A 21047-nucleotide genomic window follows, 5' to 3' on the forward strand; every position below is an offset into this window, starting at 1 on the left:
AAGCTTCCAAGACATAAGACTTTCCTACTTCCTCCAGCCTTTCTTTGTAGGCTTGGACAAAGACATCAAACATTAAAAACTCAGTTGCTGATATTCCCTTCTACCAGGACCGAGTTAAGTTCAAGACAGTCTCCAAGCTGCTAACACATAAGAATATTAACAATGTTTCTTATGAAAACCTGTAGCACATAGCCTATCCTTCTTTCATAAAAAGAAAAGCATAAAAATAAGTCAAACTTCAAAATTAGGGACAATCTAGGAAATATTATGAAGATTGTCTTTTATTCATATCTATGTAGAAAACCTAAAGAGAAATTTTCACTTAATGTGACAGGCTCTTTATTGAGTACCAATTGTGTATTGTACCTGGTGCCAAAATTATACACCTGTTCAGGCTTTAATCATGAATACTTTATTCCTTAAAAAGAGAGTGCTGGGACACAGTCTGGCCAATTTGTGTGAGAGCAGGATAAAGCCTATGAGGAGCTGTCAGTGAGCATGGATGACTGCTATTTAGGTAGAGAAATTGTCTTAGATTACTTGTTCATCTTCAGTTCTCATGAGTAAGAGCTTGAGAAGAACTGAACTACATAAGACAACATTTTTCATTACGTATTATAGTGCTACACTATTTAAAGAAAAGCTGTCAAATACCAGATACTTTAAAAAAACAAACAAAAAAAACACACCCCAAGAATAACAGAAAGGAGAGGGGAAAATACTGGCACAAGAGGTTTATAAGCCAGTATAGCTGGTGTTGCATTTACCAGCAAGTGACTGGTAACCAAACAAAATAATAACACTGGGAAACAGACCTGCAGGGGCAGGAAAAAAAAACAAAACCAAAACAAAACAAAAAAACCCAAACCAAAATAAAATCACACTCTCAGCAATTAGAGCCACTTTTCTGCTGTTTGATACAAGCATGACAATGTTCTGCTGGACACTTTCTGACTGCCTAGACAATGGGGGCATCCATGTAGAACTGAATACATTGAAAACTAGAGAGGAAAATGACAGAAACTCAGCAAAAAAGGTTAATTCACGCTTCTGTTCATTATTAGTTTTACTTCGACCTCTTTATATTTCATTTGACACAACACACCTTAATCTGAAACTTAACAGAAACAGGCATTATACTCTTCATACAACAAAATTAACAGAATAATGAAAAAGTATATTTTGATACAGTATTCACTATTGTTCAAAATATGACTGCTTAATGCATTAAAATGAACATTTCAGAAAGGCAAAAATCACTTATTCCTCTCCCCAGAAGTCTGATTCACTATTTCTCATTTTCCTCTTTAAAAAAGTGTTGTAATGAAGTAGAAAAATACAATCAGCAATTGAGAATGAGCAACTGATGCAAAAATCTTCTAAACTCAGTCTAACTGAATGCTCTGAAGCACTCAGCAAATAATTACAAATATCAAATGCATTCAGTTTGTGTTTGCAAATGACCCACGCAAAAGGTCAAAAATTACTCAGTTCTTTTAGATTGTGACTTGCCTTACAAAACATATGGTTTACTTTCAGTGCGGAAAAAAATAACTTATTTTAAATGAAGGTAAGTAAGTGGGGAAGAAAAAAAAACCTCTATTGTTTACTACACCAGTCAAAGACAAAAGGTTCCTGTCTTTGCTGACAAACAAAATACTGGTAGAACTTGAAGCATACAGGAAACACGAGATACACCACAAATTCATAGTCAGAGAGTCAAGCAGATTATAGCACAGAAAGTTGTCTTCTTTTAGAAGGATGGATAGAACATTAGAAGCTAAATGAGTGGCACAGAAGAAGAAATTTAAGCAATTAAATCATAATGCTTATTATGATTTCCTAGCACTGCCTGATTTAACTATAAGGCACTATTTTACCAAACTGAAAATATTGCTGCTTGCTGCAAAAACGTTTATTTGACAGCACCTCATTCTAATATTTCAAGTAGAGCTGTAGTAATATAGTTAAAATCTCCACTAACTGAGGTTATTTCGACTTGCAGAAGCACAGAGGAAGTCTTTTTTATGCTAAACTGTGTTCAATAGACACAGGCTTGTTTCCTGTCAAAGTACAACTTCTACTCCAGAGAAAGATGGCAATGGAAAGTCCCTAGGTGTGTATTTTACAACCACCAACCACAATTTGAAAATCTTTGAAATTCTGGTGAAAGCAGAAATATTTGGATGGAAAAGAATGAAAGCTCCTAATTCTCAAGTCAAACAAGAAATCGCAGTTGTATTCTGGCAGGATATTAAATAGGATGTTGGAGTTAAATATTGCTGCTATTGTTTAATCAGACCGAGATTAGGAAGAACTAAGATCACAGCACTCGGCAGGAACGGGGTGGGGGGGAAGATAAGATATTGGCATTGATTATTTTTATGTTATTGCACAGACGAGGTAAATTCAAGAGGTAGTGCTAAAATGATAGGACTTAGTTAAAGCCTTTGCACCTGCTCTGGCAGATGGATGCAATTAATAACAGCAAAGAAACAGAAGAACTCAAGTAAAATTGCTCCCTGAGGGTTAGGTTGTTTCAAAATTAAGCTGACACACTTTTTTAATACAATGTATTAAAGCAGAGATGTGTTTTGAAGTGGGCTGTCTAGTTTACAGCAAACGAACTCATTAGCAAGGTGTATAAAGAAACACAGGCCTGGCCCCACAATTAGTTTTCATTCTAATTCTGCAAACAGATAACTTATTTTCTAATTGCTCATAGTCAAGCAAATTGTTCTGCTATATTTTGCATGGGAAGCAATATCATATTTAAGTTGTTTTGCTCCTAGAACGAATGAAAGATTTGCAAATGTAAGCCTGAGAGCCTTCCAATGTGCCCTTTAAGGAGTTCAGGAAGCCAGCTGAAAGTAAATTTAATTAATTGAAGTCAAATCAAAATTAACAAAGATGAAATGCCCCATATTAGTGTGTGTGTGCGCGCACACGTGTGTATACTCATATGCACATACACCCTCCAACTATACCTGTATACAGTTACTACAGTCACGATGACCCAGGCACATGATGATCTGCAGATTATTAGGATACTCCCTAGAATTTTTGGCCCTGTGTCAGCTGGTGTTTTCCCAAACAAACCGCAGGGAGGTTCAGGGTTAGCACAGGTCAGGGATCACTCCCTGGATGTAGGTATTCTGGGTGTAGGGGTGCAATTTCAGTAAGAATGGTGGCGACCAGTGTGCCATACCGCCTGGCCTCAGGGCCTGAGAACAGTGCCTGGCCCATTTTATCTACAGGTACAGACAGGGCCAAACGTAGCTTGTCTTTCCAAATGAAGGATAAAACGAGGATTTAAATCCTCAGCAGAGAGAACTAATGTAGCAACACTGTATTATCATCAGTTGTACTGCAACAGCCTGCTGGAGCAATGATGGATTTCTATAGCACACAGTAACTTTGAAAAGCAGGAGGGGGGTTTTGGTGATTATGGGGTTTTGTTGTTGTTGTTTGGGTTTTTTTTTTTTACAGTAGTTCAACAGCAAATTGTGTTAAATCAGTACATTATTCATATTACATCTGCAAAAAGAAACTTTTTTCATTTCTAGAAACCAGTAAAAACAAAACAAAAAACCAATGTAAGCTTGAGTACTTGATGACCATGAAAAACATAATCCAGGTAAAAAGAGGAAAATTAGAGGTAGCCAAGTTAACTAGATAATAATCTAACAACAAACTGCCACTGTTATCACCAATTTTCTCTAAGTAATTACCCACTAAGGCAGGAAAAGTATCCATTATTATACCAAGTGAAACTGTCAGTAAGAGAAGTGAGTGCCACAGGTGATTGGTTTTGCTTTCTGTCCCCGAGTTTGCTGTAATAAAACAGGTAAATATGTTGCAATCTACTTTAAAAGTTGCCCACAACAGTAGCTTGCAGCTTAACAACCCTCAAAATCATAAATAAATGGCTTAAATTTTTTGTGTGTGGATCTGAAGAGCCTAGCATCCTTGAGGGCACTCTAAAATAATAACATGAATGGATTTTCCATTTGCTCCACTTCAACATTCTTAATGGCTATTACAGGTGACTACATAATAATTGGATACTGGGGGGAGGGGGGTTATGCATGAGACATTGTACATTTCTGGAATGGGATAATGAAAGTGTATTTAAACAAACAGTCCTGGAACTCAAACGTATCTGTTGTTACAATAGTTATCTTTTATCTTTGTTTGTTTGGGTTGTTGTGCAGTTCTTTTCGGTTTGCTTTTTGTTTGGTTTTGATTTGTTTGGCATTTTAAAGAACAGATGGATGTGGGGCACCAAAACAACAGCAGGTTCTAGTGGCCCTTACGGCCTCAGCTTCCCTGCAAAGATGGACCAGCTGCTTTCTGCCGGGGCATCACACACTCTGCAAACAGTGTGACCTCGTCAGAGCTCAGTCATTAAACTGCTGCCCGACAGCGCGCTGCAGAATGCTAAGCCCCTATGAACAGTTGCCTTTTCATAATATCGCACATATTCAGTCAAAGCACCAAGAGATTACTTTGAAAGTTTAAGGATGCTGAGATAGTCAGGGTATTGTGTTAAAATTAGCAAGAAGTCAACTCACATTCAACTTTTGAAACAGCTGACTTAAGCTTTTACAAGCATTGTTACCATATCACTTAACTCAGCATATTGTACACTGTATTAACCTTAAAAAAATTACAACATACATGAGGGCAATACCTTATCTTCTTTACATGGCTATAAATAAAACCTACATCTGACCTCTTCATTGTTCTTATGTTTCAGCATATTCGGGCAAAAAGTCACTTGTACAACAGCAAAAACCCCACGCAAGTGAAAACAGCTTCCAAACCACATACATTGACTGACTGCAAAAAATCAATAATATTTTAATAGTTGGTGAACAAAGAAAACCAAACCAAAACCTCTCTCTTGCTTCCAACAACTGTCAATGGCTCTTTGATGGAATTAATTCAAAAGCAGCAACAAAGTTTCATTCACAAGGCTGTCTAACAACTCCAGAGGAATGACAGTCATCAGCAAAGCAAAAAAACCCCAACAAAACCAAAACCACTTAACAGATAGGAAAATAATGCAATGGATAAATGTAACTGTTAGTTTAACTTTGATCTCTTGTATCTCTGTTTTTTCCCTGTCTACCAAGCAGCTGCGCTTTTCAAAAAGTCGTATGATTTTGCCTTTCATTAAAATGCTCAGATCTGAAATCCTTACCTTACAAAGGCTTTATGTCAGAGTTCAAAACAAGGCTCCTTTCACCCTGTCTTGATTCCTTTATCATATCCTGAGTCACAGTTGCCTTCACTCCATCATTTTCATTACAGGATTTTACCCAATCCTTACAGCAGTCAACCAGACATCATTACATGACTGGTCAGTACCTTAACTAGGCTGAGGATCAGTCTCATGTAACATGGCATCCTCAAAATCTGTCGCCTCAGATTTATCACATTTCCATTTGGTAGTGTTTTCTTACAGTAATCAAAACACTTAGAAGCAGGGTGTCTTAGAAGAGAGCTTATGAGTAAGAGATCTGCGGAGGAATTTTAATTGTACATGTATAAGTTGGGGGCCCTAATTAGACATCAAACTTACCTATGGACCTCACATACAGCCCAAGCAGAAAGACGCTTTTTTGCTGCAGAGACTCAAAGTATCTGACTTAGGTTTCTACCCTGAATCACCTTGTGGTCTCTCAATGGACCTGTACATAACAGACTACATTCTTAATTTAGGCTGTTAGATAGCCTGAATTTGGGCCGCGGGAATATCCCTCTCACATATTGCTACTGCTGCTGCTGCCTGCCCTGCATCAAAATATCCCAGGTGGCCAGCACCTTCAGCCACCACCCTTTCAAGGGGCTTTTGTCCTTATGCACCCAGTGGGCAAGATAAGCCCTTACGTTCTCTGCTGCTAACAAGCACATGCCTCGAACTTCAAACACGTGGCAGCTGTTTGCTCCTCCTCTCTCAGCCTTACCTCTCAGCTGTCTTCTATCAAACGGTCCTTTCACTCTGCATGCTTGAAACCACAAAAGCAATGCTGTGTCTTCTAGCCCTTTCATAGCATTGCATGCAAAAGCTTGACCCATCTTTAACACCCTTGATACTGAAGCCATAGGTATCTCTTTCACCTGCTTCTCCCAGCTGGCTTGCTTCCAACGTACATTCATATGACCCTCTGAAGACTGTCATTCCCAGAATATCTGTACTTACTGTACAGCGTAGGCAGTGAAAAAATGCTGTTTGAAAACCACTCACTTTCCCCATAGAGCTGGCTACTCTCTTAACACAACACACGCACAGGGGGATGCAGGGAACCAAGCTGCTCGCTCCTGCTGGCTCTGCACTCAGATGAACTGCAAGACAACATGACTCAGCCCCAGACAGCTACCCAGTGCAACTCGCAGATCATAGCTCTTGGCAGTGTGTGGAATATGAAGAGAATGACATAACAATGAAAACAAAACAATCGCGAAAAAGAGCCAAAGATTTTACAAGTTCAGAAAAAAAAAAAATCAGATCATCTGCTTTATCCACAAACAGAGACAGCAAAAAAAAGCAAGCAGTTGCTACCAACCTAATCTTACACAAGCTGACATTCAAACAGAAAAGTGACGGGAAGAGCTTCCAGAGAGGAATTTTAAACGAACATTAAAAAACAACACAGAGAAGAGAGTAATTTACAGAGCCTACAGCGAAATGAGAAGTTTCCAACCCACTTAAGGAAAATACCTGCCAATTCATATTTTAAAGCTATAGAGGAACAACTTCCTTTCAGGAAGATATTATCGATATGATTTTATTGTTGTACGTGTGCCCAAAAGAGTAATTTGACACATTTTGAATCAACGGGAAGATACCTCCACTAAAAAATACTTACAAATGACAATACAAATAAAAGGAACACTGAAACACTATAAAACTTTTTCTACTGTTTTTCTTGAGTCCTATTTTATTAAAAGCCAAAAATCAGATAAATTAGGGGAAAAAAAAACAAAAAAAAAAAACCAAGAAAAAGGGCAAACCGTAAAAAAAATATTTACAAAGGAAACTACTATGGAAAACACTTGCTGATTCTCAGAAAACCTAAACTTAAAAACACTCCTCTAACATAATTATATTCAGAAAACAGCCTCAAAGTTTTTAAGTGTTGTATTTTTGTTTCCTTGTATGATAATTAATTAGAAGATTAACACTTGCAAAGTATAATTACTCCCTGGAATATCTTCAAAAGAATATTAAGTCAAACGTCTTGTACCCTGCGCAGGTAAGCCTCACTCTTTCCTCTCCAGCGCTTTCCTCTACAGCGTTCACAGGTAATATCCAAATTCGAGAGGAAAACTTGCCCTGAAGTAAGAGAGTGACATACTCATCGGTTGCGTTTTATTTACCGTATCCCCACGGGAAGTGCTAATTTCAAAACAAACATACATAAAGGGGCATTTTTAACTAGGTGTTTACATACACTCTCACCACCTCTCACAGCGGCAGCACAAGCCTTACAGCCCTCCCTGATTCGCGCAGCTCTCCAGCCCATTTCCAACGTGGGAAATCTCAGCAATGACCAACAAACCACCCTCCCATCAAAAAAACCAAACCAAACCAAACCAAACCAAACAACAACAACAACAACAAAACAGGAAAAGAAGCCAGATGTACGAAGGAAAAGAGGCTCCTGTACTTTGTGGCCGCACAACGCCCCCCCCCCCCCAACACCCTCTGAGAAGCACTAAGAGCACCCAAAAAAGTGGCTATAAGGACCATCGGTCCTTAAGGCATATCAAGTGCTCCAGCAGGCGGGAGCACCGCAACTTCGCCAGGGGAGGGACACACCGCCACGGCCCTTGCCCGTATCTTTAGTCCCTGCAAACTCCACAGCCAGGGGCAATCCCGAGGGCGCCTCAAACCCCGTCCCCGCCAGACCCCCCTCATCCCCCCGGGAGGCCGCGAACCGCCACCTCTGGCCCTAGGCAGGCGGGCAAGCGTGACGAGGTGGGACCGGAAGCTCCACCTCCCTCCCTTCGAGCTCAACCACTGGTCAGTTCTCCTATCACTCTCAGCACTGCCAGCCCCCTCCTTCCCGCCCCCTCCCCATCGCCGAAGCCGTCTCCCAGCCACCGCCCCGCCCCGTTCCCAGCTCCACGCTCACTTGCTGGCAGGCACGTCAACCAAACGCAGTTTCCTCTTCTGAATGGCTGTTCTGAGGCCGTTGTTCCCGCCTGCGAGAGGAGGGCTTGGTTCCTCAGCGTTGCTGCCTGCCCTCTCTCGCTCTGCTCCCGACGCGCATGCGCGGGTCTGAGTGTTGTCCTGGGCGGGCGAGGGGGGGGGCGCGGTGGGCATGTTCCGAGGAGAGGAGCGGCCGCCAGAGCGCCGCGGGGAGGGGGCGGGAGCGGGGCTGCCGCCGCCGGGGAGCCAGCCTCCCTCTCTGGGAGCGAGGGGAGACCATAGCCTGCCGGGGGCTGAGAGCGGTGCCACGGACAGACCCGTGCGTGTGCATATCTCGGTGTCTCTCTCTTGCATGTGCCTGTAGGACTCTCTCTCTCTCTCTCTCTCTTCTTCCCTCTCTCTCTCGTTCTCTCTCCACACGCGCGCACACCGGGCGGGCTGGGCTGTGGTACGGGCAGGGCGATGCGGGCGGCGGGGCAGTAGCTTCCCCACGCGTCCCCGCGGGGCAGCGGCCGCCCGCTGCCACCACTACCGCCACCACCAGCAGGAGCAGCAGCAGCACCACAGGGCAGAGTCCTACGGGGCGGCCGGCCGGTGTGTGCGCGGAGCCGGCGCGGCGATCGCCAACGGCCGAGCCCGGCGCGGCGGCCGGGACGGGGCGCGGGTGGCGGTGCGGGATGCGCTCCGCCTGCTTCCCGGGGCGGTGAAGCCCGCCGCTGTCGCCGCCGCCGCCGGAGAGAGGAGAGCCTCGTCCGACGAGACGCTTCGCCTGCGTTCCGCTCCGCCGCCGCCGCCCCCGGGTTGAGGACGGGGGAAGCGGCCGCCGCGGGGGGCTGAGGAGGCTCCCCCGCGGCTGCTCTTGGGTTTTCTCGGCGGCTCCCCTCGCTCCTGGCACAAAGCCGTGCGGGGCTCGTCTGTACGTATGCGTGCGGCGGGAGCGAGGTCCCTGCCTGCCCCCTGCCCGCCCGCTGCCGGGGCGCTCTCCTGCCTTGCGGATTTCTGCCTGCCTGCTACCCTCGCCGCTGTTCTGCTCCTCCTTCCCCTCCACCCTGCGCCGCGGCCGCTGCGCGTCTTTTGCTTTTGTTGTCTGGTGACGGGCATGTGCCTGCTGCCCCCCGGCACGGCGGGGTCCGCGGCCGCCCGGGCGGAGGGGCCGGCGGGGGCCGGGGAGCGGGGTGGGCCGGGCCGGGCCCTCGGGCAGCCGCGGCCGGGCCCCGCCGCCGGCGGGTGGGTTCCCCCTCCCGCCTCTGGGTGTTGACAGTAAATCCGGGATCGCCTCTGCCAATGTAAACTCGGGCCAGGTGGGTTTACGCTGTTTGTCATGAAAAGTTAAACTTGTTCCTAAACATGCCCTGGTCTTGCCCTTTCCTGCCCGTGAAGAAGGAAGTGTTACCTCACTGGCTGCGGCGAGTTTTATGACAAGATGTTTTCGGAGCACCTTGTGAGTCTCTCTTTCTCTGTCGTTGCGGCCAGCTTGGCTCCCAGATGGCCAATTCCCTCAACGGCCGGAACCCGCGCAAGGGACGGATCCTGGGCTTCATTGATGCCATTCAGGATGCTGTGGGCCCCCCCAAGCAGGCAGCTGCCGACCGGAGGACTGTGGAGAAGACTTGGAAGCTTATGGACAAAGTGGTGAGTGTCTGTGTGCGTTCGTGTATACACACAGTGAAGAATGGGACCCTTTAAGTAGGTGCACATGGGGAAACGGCGTCTTCCTGCAGCTCTGACTGCTATGCTGCGTGTGCCTCGGGAACTATGAGGACTTATGTTCTAGGTTATTTAAGCATCATTTGTCTTTTTTTATCTTTTTTTTTTTTTTTTTTTTTCCCTTGTGGCCTCTGGCTATGTTTTTTTTAATCTTGCCTTGTGGAGGGAAAACAAATGTGTCTGTTTGCCTTAGGCTATTGTTATTTTGAGATTCTTTAAAATGACTCAAACTTGGAAGAGCTGTCCTTAACGAAAAGCTGCTTAACTTAGACTTGTAATCACATATTCTGTATGTTTCGTGTTGGATCACATTGTTAGTCTGCAAACAAGACCTCTGAATTATGAAACTTCAGTTAAGCTAGTCGTCCTGTGAGACACGCTCATGATGGCAACATAGATATGTTTGTGCTTTTAGAAATGTGCGTGGGGACTGGGGGATGTCACTCTTGTCAGTTTAGTAAACAGATTAGTATGACACGCCTAACTTTTGACTGTGTGTTCTGCGTTTTAATGTTTTTTAAATACTTCTACTCTTCATTTTGAAACTAGAAATACTCTGTACTGAAACTCATTTTTCAGGAAGTGGGGGGATAGACCACAGTTTTTTAGCTCTTGTAGGTCTCTGCACCAGCCTGATATGTTTTGTTTAGTGTTCTGCAAAATGACAGCTTGTATGAGGATAGGTTAGCTAGGAGAGTTCCTTACCAGTGGTAGGAACAGTTTGGTTATGGGTAACTGTTGAGGAGATGCAGGCATTCTGCTTTGCATATGAGGTAATGATACTTCAGAGCTTACTCTTGAAACTACTGAGGAGTGAGGATTGCTACCTGTTAGCCTTGGGTCTGTATGGCAATAGAGTTATGACTCTAACTCGGTGATTCTTCATGAACTGGTGTAACAGTTTGCTTTCCCTGTGGCTGTTGTAAAATGCAGATGTTTAACATTTCTTGAAGTTCATAAGTAGTTATACAGACATGGTGGTGATTATTTCATGTAATATGCCTTGATAAGTGGCAATTTCAAAGTATTTGATTGAGTCCTTGTATGCTCTCCTTCTTGGTTCTCCAAGAATAGTGTCTGTATTTCCACCACATTTTCTGAGGGTGATTATAAACTTATAAGACGTAGAAATAGTTATTGTCACAAAGACTTTGTCAACGTTTCCCTGTTAATGATCAGGATGCTGTAAACAGTGAGCATCTTGTAATAAGAACTGCAAGTATAAATACTTTGAAGCACGTGCTCTTCTTCAATAGAAGGCAGTTTTTGGCTTGGAAACAAGGAATCTGGTATGTTGTTGAAACCACTTGGGGAATGTATGGCTTAGTTTCCACTGTGTCAAACCATTTACAAATCTATATGGTAAGGTTGTCCCCTGATTGGTTTGTATATTCACAGTTACTAGAAAATCTTAAACCCGCTGCTTGGACCTGTGGATTGGTTTTACTCAGCTAGTGTAGGGTAACTGTATTTGTCACTATTACAACAGAGCATCAGAACAGACAGTAAGGCCTGTTCTTAGAAGTCACTGGAAAGGCTGGACATTGCGCTGTGCTTTCTTTTTCATTTTACTGGATAAGTGTCCTCAATTTGGATCTTTAATGTATCCTCTTTAAGCTGCTCTCAGTTAATCAAATTTTATTTCCAAATTATATTAAAGAGTACCAGACAGGATGATGTCATAGTGTGAGAATGCTGTAGCTTGCTGCTTGAGTTTTTAGCATTTGGTACTCACAGTGAAAGGATGTGTTTGAGCAAATTTAATGTGTTGGCAAACAAATTTAAGTCTCTTAGCCTTATGTGACAGTAGGCACAGGAAGGTCATTTTCTCCTCTGCCTAGATCAAAATCAGGGATTAAAATCAGAAATAGAAACCTGCTTGATCGACTGTGTTTTCAAATCCCATTTCTGGAGTGTGTCCTATGACTGATTTCTGTGGTGGGTCACTGATCAAATTACTACCTAGGGAAGGCAGTAGGCTCTGCCAAGTCAGTGGGGTGCCACCCATGGTAAGATTGTGGCTTTGAGGCCTATTTTGCTTGTTGTAGTAGTGGTCATTATCCTTGTTTATTCTTTAACTATAATAGCTGTGGTAACTACCTTTTTGCTGCACTGAGGTAGCTGAAGTTTTCTCCCATTCTAAAGATGTTAGGGAAAGGGAGAATGGAAACAAAGCAAAGCTATTATCTTGACCAAAGGACGGGAAAAGAGCAGTCTTAAAAACTAGGGGCAGAGCTCAGTAATTTCTGGCTTACATTTCTTTCTTTCTTAAAATTGCCATTCTTTACCTTTCTTTCATTACTTTCTGTAATTTCCTCCTTTGGTAGCTGAGCTTTTATGTACGAATTACTTGCTTTCAACAATAAGGGATTAACCAATACTCCAAATATTCCTACTCTATAGGAACTATACTATAAGAGTGGTTTTCTGATGTATGTAAAAGTTCTTGCTACTTAGATACCATGCAAACTTCTCTGTGTAGAACTGATTATATGTCATGGTTTGGAATTGTTCAGATTTCATGGTAAAGTTTGTTTTCCATGGGCTGATGCTTCAGCTGTTACAATAGACAGAAGGTTGCAGTTCTGTTTAAGTGTCTTCTCTTTAAACTTGTGTTACCAGTTCGAAAAAAATAATCGAGGGCTTTGAAAGAGTTCTTTAGCAGGACAGAACGTTGGGATGATGCTCCTGGTTACAGCCCTGTTTGTAAACATACTTACAGGGAATAATGATAATAATAAAATAATCTTGTAAGTAATCAGTTAATGTGAGTTGTTATCTGTCTCTGTCTTGTATCTGCATGTTCCTTTTTGTACTTCATCCACTGGGATCTGTACTTTTTGAGGTTTACTGGCATGCTTTTTTTAATATGCATTTGCAATAATAACTGCATTATTAAAGGGACATCAACTGTTAGCATAAATGTCCAGTTTCCCTGCTGCTTTTCTCTTGGGTAAGCAGTAGTTTTACCATTAAGAACCAAAAATATTTTGCTTAATTCCTTTGCAATGCGAAGGATAATATTCCTTTTATGGTCTGGAAGGCTAGCCCTGCTTTCCAATGCTAGCATTGTATAAGCAAGTTGACCATATATCTGTGAACTTCTATCAAGCACAAATTACTGTTTTTAAAACATGATGTATATTTTTAAAAGTTCATATCGTGTAAATAAGTTTAAAAAAAAAATGTTGACAAAATAAGTCTTCCTTTAAACTATGCATAAATTACATGGGACTTTTTTTTTTTTCCCCCTGAGATTCTAAATCTAATGATTTTAAAACCTAGAAACTAGTTGTGTATTATTATTAAAGGATAATGGTTATCTTGAGAACAACTTTGGGAGAGAATGCCTATTATGTAAACATGGGAGTAGTTAAGTTAATTTACTGCTTGGGCTATTTAGAGTTGGCAGCACTATTGTGCACACTTTACTATTGAGGTTTTAAAGCTGATAAAATTGTGACACACTCCACCAGGGCTTTTTAAAACAGGAATATTTCGGCACCTTTCAATCGCTCTTATGCATTTGCCCTGAAAATAATTGTATCTTCTACTCTGAAGATTAACAATATTGTCTAAACTGTTTGGGTGCTCTGTCATGGCCCACCCAGTTGTTTGACTGTATAAATGGGGATGGCAGTTTGATTTGCTATTTAATAATTATCTAAGAGCAAATTAAAGTGTGTCTCTAAAGCTCATGCTATTGACTTTCTGAGTAAAAGCTGTATTATCTCTGTAACTTAGTAATGTGGTTTTCTTTAAATTAATGTTTGTCAGCATCTGAGTTTTCAACAGCGTCTGAGTGTGCAGAGTACAGTAGTTGAAACTATGTGTGCATTGGTTATTCTTTGCAACACCTTATATAATTGTTACAATAATGTGCAACCTTCCAAGTCAATTAATTCCATTGTTCCACAAAGTATCTAGAAAGATCATCATCAATCAACCATGATATTCTTCAGTGCATTACTTGATCAAAGTTGTTAGGAAGTTTTATGCCCTGCATACACCATTTGTGGAAAAAGAATAAAAACTTAAACAGAGGAATGGAAGCTGCTTTTTTTTCTAATCAGAAAAAGGTATAAATGACCCGCCCAAGTCAGCTGTCCTTGTGCGTATGTAGCATCAGCATTGTTACTGCTTACGGAAACATATGGCTCAGTTGCAGTGTGGTAGTTGTCAAACAAGCACTTACTGTATGCTCAGCCAAAAAGATTGGGGATCGGTCACCTCTACGTATATTTTGACGAGAAGGCTTCTTTCAGAAAAAAAACCCCCATGTTTCTGTGGAAAATAAAATGCATTGCAGTTAAGGTAATTTCTGGCGGGAAGAAATATGTGACGAAGAAGCATGATGTTCAGATTTCTTCCATTTTCCTGATTAGCCCCTCCTTGATTAAGTTTTTCAGAAATCATTGTTGGTAGCATTGTGTGTTGTGGTTTTCTGAAGAAATGTTGTGGTGTCTTACTACAGAGCTACCTTTATGGTGTCTGTGGTGTGTCAAAGTGTTTTTTAATACTTTGACAGTTTTGTACTGCAAAGCAGAAGGTACTTGTTCAGTAGACAGTTTTGAATTGTAGTTTTGGAAGTGTGAGAGCACTGGTGCCCTGATTGTTCTAGTCCATTCACAGCAGCTGAGAAGTGTTTAGCGGATGTCTTACTCATTAGATACTCTGTTTTAGCTGTGTTACTTTCCTTGTATTGTCTTTGACTAGCATTAGGTGTTTAAACAGATTGTGCTAGGGCTGCTGTACTTTGCTTGAACAAAAGTTCTTTTGTCAGATGAGTCCAGGGCTTTCAAACTTTGCTGTTGGCTTTAAAATGTGAATGAAAGATACAGTTTTCTGTAAGAAATGAATTGTCTAAATACACTGGACATCCATTACTCTCATCTCTGAAGGTGCTATGAAATAATCCCATATCATTTAAGTCAAATATCTTCAAAAATATTATGAGTAGTGATATTTATTTTGTTGGGGGTGGGGAGAGGGGGGGAAGAGGGGGTTGGGTGTTTTCTCTGTAGGCACTAGAGTAGTCTGGAAGATCCTGAGTTAACTGTTTCAAAATCTGTTTCTGGTAGATTAAGGTAATGCCTTAGTTCTTCACAATCAGAATCGCACTCTATTTTTTTTTCTGTGATTCTGGAGTAAATACTTGGATTTACCCTGGGTGAGGTAGTGAAAGGAGCTTAGCTTTGTCTCAGTTTACCTCAATGAGAGAGACATTTCTTACTAACTTGCTGTCTGATCATCTGCTTTTTTTTTAGACTGAATGCTTGCTAAATATATACATGCTTACTTCCAGTCATAACAATGCACAGAACATACCGTGGTATGATTCATGTCCGCTCCTAAAGTGTTGGTGAGCGTTGCTTTGTAAAGTGCAATATGGAGGTCTTTATTTTTGGTTGGGTGTTTGTGTTTTGTTTTGAGTTCTGTTTTCTTTTGAAGAAAGATATGTGTGCCACTTCTGGTGCATTGGTAAACCTTTTGCGTCAGCAGATGTCATTTCTTATTGCTTACTTTTAATTGTGAACTGCTGTGGTATGTGTCAGGACATCCTGACTCTGGAAACCATATGGTTTACCAGCCATCTCGTTACAAGTTTACTTCCTTTGGACTGAAACCTTGTGTACTCTATAAAGTGACGAAAGCGTCGTACTGCTTCACTGGATCATTGACTTGAACTAAATGTTGGTTTTTTTTTCAGCAAGAATGTGTAAGACTAATTGAGTTGTACTGTAGAAGAATTTTTGCGTGACTTTCTTAAAGGCTTGTTCTGGAGTTGAAGCTTCTAGTAATGTGCTGGATTTATCTCTATAAATTCAGTAGAAGGTGAAGCCTTGTAAACCATGATAACCACAGGATCCTGTTTTGATGTGTGTATGACCGTATAATGATACTGGACTAAAGACAACTTTCTAGAACATCTGAAAGAGAGAGAAACTAATTCTTCTTTATAACTGGATTTTTTTTGTGTGCAGTTGAATGGACTGACTGTTGAAAATACACCAACCAGCATAAGCAATCAGCTTTTCGCTGCCTTTTTTATATTTTTGATGTTATTTCTGATGAAACCACTTATATTCTGCTTGTTGGCACATCTGATTGAAAAGATAGACTTCAGAAAGAGAATTAATTCTTTGTTCATAAGATTTAAGTTAGGATAAATAAGCAATTCAAAATGATTGCAGTCTTCTCTGCTTGTGGTCTGCTCTTATTGCTGACTGTTTTTCCCCTGAATAAGTATTTCCTACTTTCCAGCTGTTATTTTTTTTTTTCCTTGTGCTTATTGCTCCAGAAAGTTCTAACGCCTAATCAGTGATACTGATTTGTCTCATGTAGTTGGCTTTTGGAAGAATGTTAATCTTGTTTCAAGTTTTCGCCAAATCAGAAATCACAGAGAACAAAAGTTCAGATGAAAAATGCCTATGTTTTCCGTAAAGGTTTTCACTTCTGTCTTTGGGATTCTACTTCTTCTAACTCTTCTACAAAAAGAAATTCCCATTTCTCTGCATGAATGATTTTCAGATCTGTCTACACATGTAAAATTCTTTGCTCATGTTTCTGAAATCTCCTTAAAGAATTCTATCTGTCAGCTTAACTTCATTGTAACTAGAAGAAAATGTTTAATCTCTTTCATAAGTCTCTTGTTAGTTCCTTTCCTGGTCTTCTGGGGTGACACCATCACCCTGCCTTTACTCAGGCAACTCCTTTACTTGAACTGCTCTTTTAAAAGTTGTGTCTGAATTTTTCAGATCAATCTATTCACCTAAATCTCTCATCCAGGCCTGGCTATTTTGTATATCGGTCCGTTCAGCTTTGCTTTTCTGACCTTGACAGAATGCCATCATATCCAACCTTTATTCTTTCAGAATGCGGCTGCAGGCTTCTCCTAACCTACGACTTGGACTGTGTTATCCTTTTCTTTATCCTGATAACCTTCTCTTTATCACATGAAATATAAACAAGTTATTTTCAGTTTCAGAATCTCTTGTCTTGCTCTTGCAGTTAATGCGTTGCAGTTCCAGTCTTCTTCACCTGATGAAAAGTTGACCAAACATCTTTATGCTTTACATTTTTTTTTCTGCCAGCTTCTTCCTCAACTTAGAAGGAATTCCTTTATAAACCACTAAAATATTTTAGAGCTTGCCTTGAAACTTTGCTGTTTATATCTAGAAGTACTTAACTGCTAGTGCCCTGAACCACTCTTCAGCATGTTGAACAGTGTTATGCTCGTGTATTCGCAGTTGCCTGCATCCATCTGCTGTCTTTTTGTTTCCTATTGAGATTGTAAATTTCTCTGTGGGAAGGGCTGTGTGTTCTACAACACATCAGAAGGGTTCATAATCCACTAGTAGTAGGTGAAAGAGTGATAGAAATTACGAAAGTAACAATGGGTCAGTGAAATCAGGGGAGCTAATGCAAATATGTTGTAAATACTGTTTTTGTATGGCGCTAATACTTTTGTAGTGCTTATGAGTTTGCACTGCCCTGATGGTGCTAGACTTCTTTTTTTAAAACCCATTAGCGCTTGACTTTTGTCCACTCTTCTATGTCCGTTTTTCTAACTAGTACCTAAATCCAATTGGATGATGTGTTCTTGTGCGTGTGTGTTTCAGAGGGAAAAAGACAATTAATGTGTTTACTTTGCTGTTTGTGATGTGTGAAGGTCAATTAGAGACAACAGTCTTAAGGCAGTGAATTTCTTAATAGTGTAGATCTAGAAATTGAAGGAGCGGTCAGCAATGGTGATATAGCTTTGAGTGGAGAGAGGTGAATGTTACAGGATACAAGTTTGTTTCTCCCCCCACCCCCTACCCTGGACATGCTCAAGATTGCACTTTTTTGAAGTTGATACGTTAGGAATAGAAATCTGCTTTCAGCAGTATTAAGATGTTTTTACAGCCTCGTTAGTTACCTCAAAAGAATGTCAAAGACACAATATATAATGTGGCAATCTCCAAATGATGCCTATAAAACTTTTATACCACATGGACTTAATTTTTTCGTAAGTATTTGCATATGTACAGCTGTACACACATGTCTAGAATGAGTCCCTCTGCAGTGTTTTAGCAGAGTGGGGATAGCTCAGTGCAATAGCACTCGAAAATTACCTGTTAGTTTTGATCTCTTTTGCTTTCTAGAACAGAAAGTTACAGAACAATCTACTGGAGAATTTAGGTAGCCAGGAGATAATTACTCTAACCTTGTATATGTTCAGGAAGCAAAAACAGTACTGCCTTCTTCCAAAACATTTCTAGTGGAGACTAGACTCAAATGAAGGTGTCCAATTTATCTGAAGCTTATTCTTTTAAGTAATATATATTATTGAATTAATTTTTGTGCCATTTAGGAACATCATGATTTCAAGTCCATTAAGATACTATCTTCTATTACAGCCATGAACTGGAAAACATTGAGTTTATAATGTTTTGTTTCCTGGTTTATGATATCTGTTTGTGAGTGACTTAATTTCTGTCTGTCATAGCTAATAGCTTTTGAAGCACTGGCATTGTTCAGACCATTTTCGTATGTGTAGACCTCTCAAACTTTAAATTTTTGTGTGTTCTAAGAGGTTATATTGTTGGATAGAGAAAAGAGAGCCAGCAGATGACAAGGTAATTTATAAGATCAGTTCTTAGTAGACTTGTAAACATCTATAGAGAATTTCATCTGCAGCAAACAGATCTGTACGAAACTGCTGCTCTTGGCATTAGTTGCATACTGTGTTTGATAATATACTCCTTAGCATATAGTAGGCAGGCAAAGACATTCTTTCTTTAAACGCAACCCCCCAAACTATGTAAGTAAGCTTGTTTGCTTTTTATAGATATGACAGGATTAAGTTAAATTTTACATTCTTTGACATTAGAGGCTATGTTGGGATTTATGGAATAGAAATGAAGTAGGATTTAATTCTTTGTGCCCGGAGGTTAGAGAAGTGTACTTACACCTACTGATTTTAAGATGTCATCAGTTTTTGCCCCGACACATTTCTTGTCTTTTACATTCTCTTGTTTTTGCTTATAGGTAAGATTGTGCCAAAACCCAAAGCTTCAGCTCAAAAACAGCCCACCATACATACTTGACATTTTACCTGACACTTATCAGCATTTGCGACTTATACTGAGCAAATACGATGACAACCAGAAACTTGCACAACTCAGTGAGAATGAATATTTTAAAATCTACATTGACAGTCTCATGAAAAAATCGAAACGGGCTATAAGACTCTTCAAAGAAGGAAAGGAAAGAATGTATGAGGAACAATCGCAGGACAGGTAAGTGAAATATTTAAATGTGAAGTAGATTGTCTGGCCTGTCTGCATTCTTAACGCTGTCTGTAGCCATTGTGTTTTGACATTTTTAATTATTTAAAGAGCAGAAATGTCTATTGTTTGGATTCATTGACCCTGCAGGTCAATCAGTAATTTGCTGATTTGTTCCACTGTGTGCTCTTATCTGTCACTTTGTGACCTTTAAAACCAAGTGCATTTCCTTCATAAAACATTCATTTCATTGTAATTACTTATTCACAGGGCATTACAATATGTAGTTTTTCCTCTGGCAGAGAGTGAGTGACTGTTACTTGGGTTGAGCTTGACCTCCCTACCCCAGTTCTTAAAACTGTGCGAGCCATGATGGATATTGACTTAAGCTTTCACAAATGATGAAATGGAGCAAAACAATATTCGCTTATTTGAGATGTGTGATGTTAGCATGAGGTGATGATAATATTAGCTTGGTGCTGCAAAGCCTTTTCAGAAACCTAATGGATTCCTGATTTGCTTTAATAACAGGGATTAATGTTCACTTTGTGTGCTCTTGGTGGTGAGTGCAGAGGTTTTTAATATTTTATTTTATTACCTAATATTGTAAAAATAATATTTCAAGAACTTCTGTGCAAAATCTGCAGTTTTGTTTCAGTAATGGGTACAGCAGTGTTGTGGCAATTAGACTCTACCATGTGTGGTATATCTTTAAATCTATTCAAAGAAAAGATAGGATGCTGTTTCCAGAGTCTCCCCTTTTTAAAGGAGATAGGAAGGAATGGGAGGTAGAGAGGGGGTGAGGAGGACTGAATCCCTGCCAATCTGTCTGCACCTGAGCTCAGAGACAAGGTTGCAGTATAGTTTTAGAGCTGGTGAAAGTGTTGGTAGAAGCAGTGAAATGTCTACATTCTTGTAAATGTCACTGCTGTTATGTTTGATTTATGTGTATGTTCCTTGCAGATCTTCAGCAGTGACTATAGCTGTTCAGTATACTGTGGTAGTCTCCTGTGCTTGATAGGGTGTCTGAAGCTTGCTTAATGTCTAAGGAGTTGGTTTTTTAAAGTATATAAAGACTGTCTGGTTGTGAATATACTTTAAGCAATTTGCCTCAGAGGAGCAAAATACGCTTTTTGAACTATTTTAGTGATAAGTAAAGATCTTGATGAATGTTTCTTGGTTTTGAATTCATAAGTATGTAAAGGAATGTTTTCACTGTGGATGCGTTCTTACCAAAACCCCTCAACACTGACCCTATGGGTTCTTTTTTTAATATTCCAGTTGTTGTATGTACAGAAGTTGTTGTGTTGCAAAGGAAATAAGAACTTTTTATGGTAAGGGAAATTTGACATAAATGGTTGCATTATGTAAACAGGTTTTATTTTGACTTCACTATGTTATATGAAACCCAGATTTACTTGTGGTTTTTGCTTACAGTTAGCAATAAATTAAAGCCAGTTTGTGTCACTTTTTCAAAAGCAGTCTCCTGTATGCTCTGCACAGTCATTCAAACAGTGTCTTAGTAACTATCTAGTTGCTAGAGTTGCTTTCTTCTTTCCAATTACCCGCTTCATTTCCTGCAAAAGGGTAACAGTGGTGATATAAGAATGTCTTTTGTGAAGCAAACAGTTGAAGAAGGTGCATATTTACTGTCATTTACTTGGGTTATTTTTGTGAGATGATTGGAGAGGAGGGATTTTAAAACAAAATGTAGTAATGAAGTGCACTGAATCACAGTAACTACTTCAGGCTCTCTAAATTTGTATTTCAGAAGGTGCCAGCTATATTATTTTGCCTGCCTGTTGGAATTGAAGCTTGAGAAAAAGGAGTACAATAGAAATGTTTCTCCTGTGCTAAAACTTTTAGTTGTTTTCTATACGAACTGCATTCTGACTGTGTGTCAGAAT

At 40.5% G+C, this 21047-nt stretch overlaps 1 protein-coding gene across 8 annotated transcripts in view; it reads left to right on the forward strand.

Moving 5' to 3' along the window:
• The first annotated feature begins 8333 nt into the window (after positions 1-8333).
• CBLB (Cbl proto-oncogene B) overlaps positions 8334-21047 on the forward strand; it is a 129393-nt gene continuing 116679 nt past the window's right edge. For 6 of the 8 annotated variants that reach the window (XM_086463612.1, XM_009948182.2, XM_086463630.1 and 3 more), the window contains exons 1-2: positions 9647-9793; positions 18902-19152. In XM_086463612.1, the coding sequence (XP_086319738.1) occupies positions 9647-9793; positions 18902-19152 (398 nt within the window). Of the gene's footprint in view, positions 8481-9438; positions 9463-9634; positions 9794-18901; positions 19153-21047 lie in introns of those variants that run through there. The other 2 variants (XM_086463588.1, XM_086463645.1) reach the window with 2 other exon arrangements.

The sequence above is a fragment of the Leptosomus discolor genome, chromosome 1, assembly GCF_034619465.1.
Source record: "Leptosomus discolor isolate bLepDis1 chromosome 1, bLepDis1.hap2, whole genome shotgun sequence".
Lineage (NCBI taxonomy): Eukaryota > Metazoa > Chordata > Aves > Leptosomiformes > Leptosomidae > Leptosomus > Leptosomus discolor.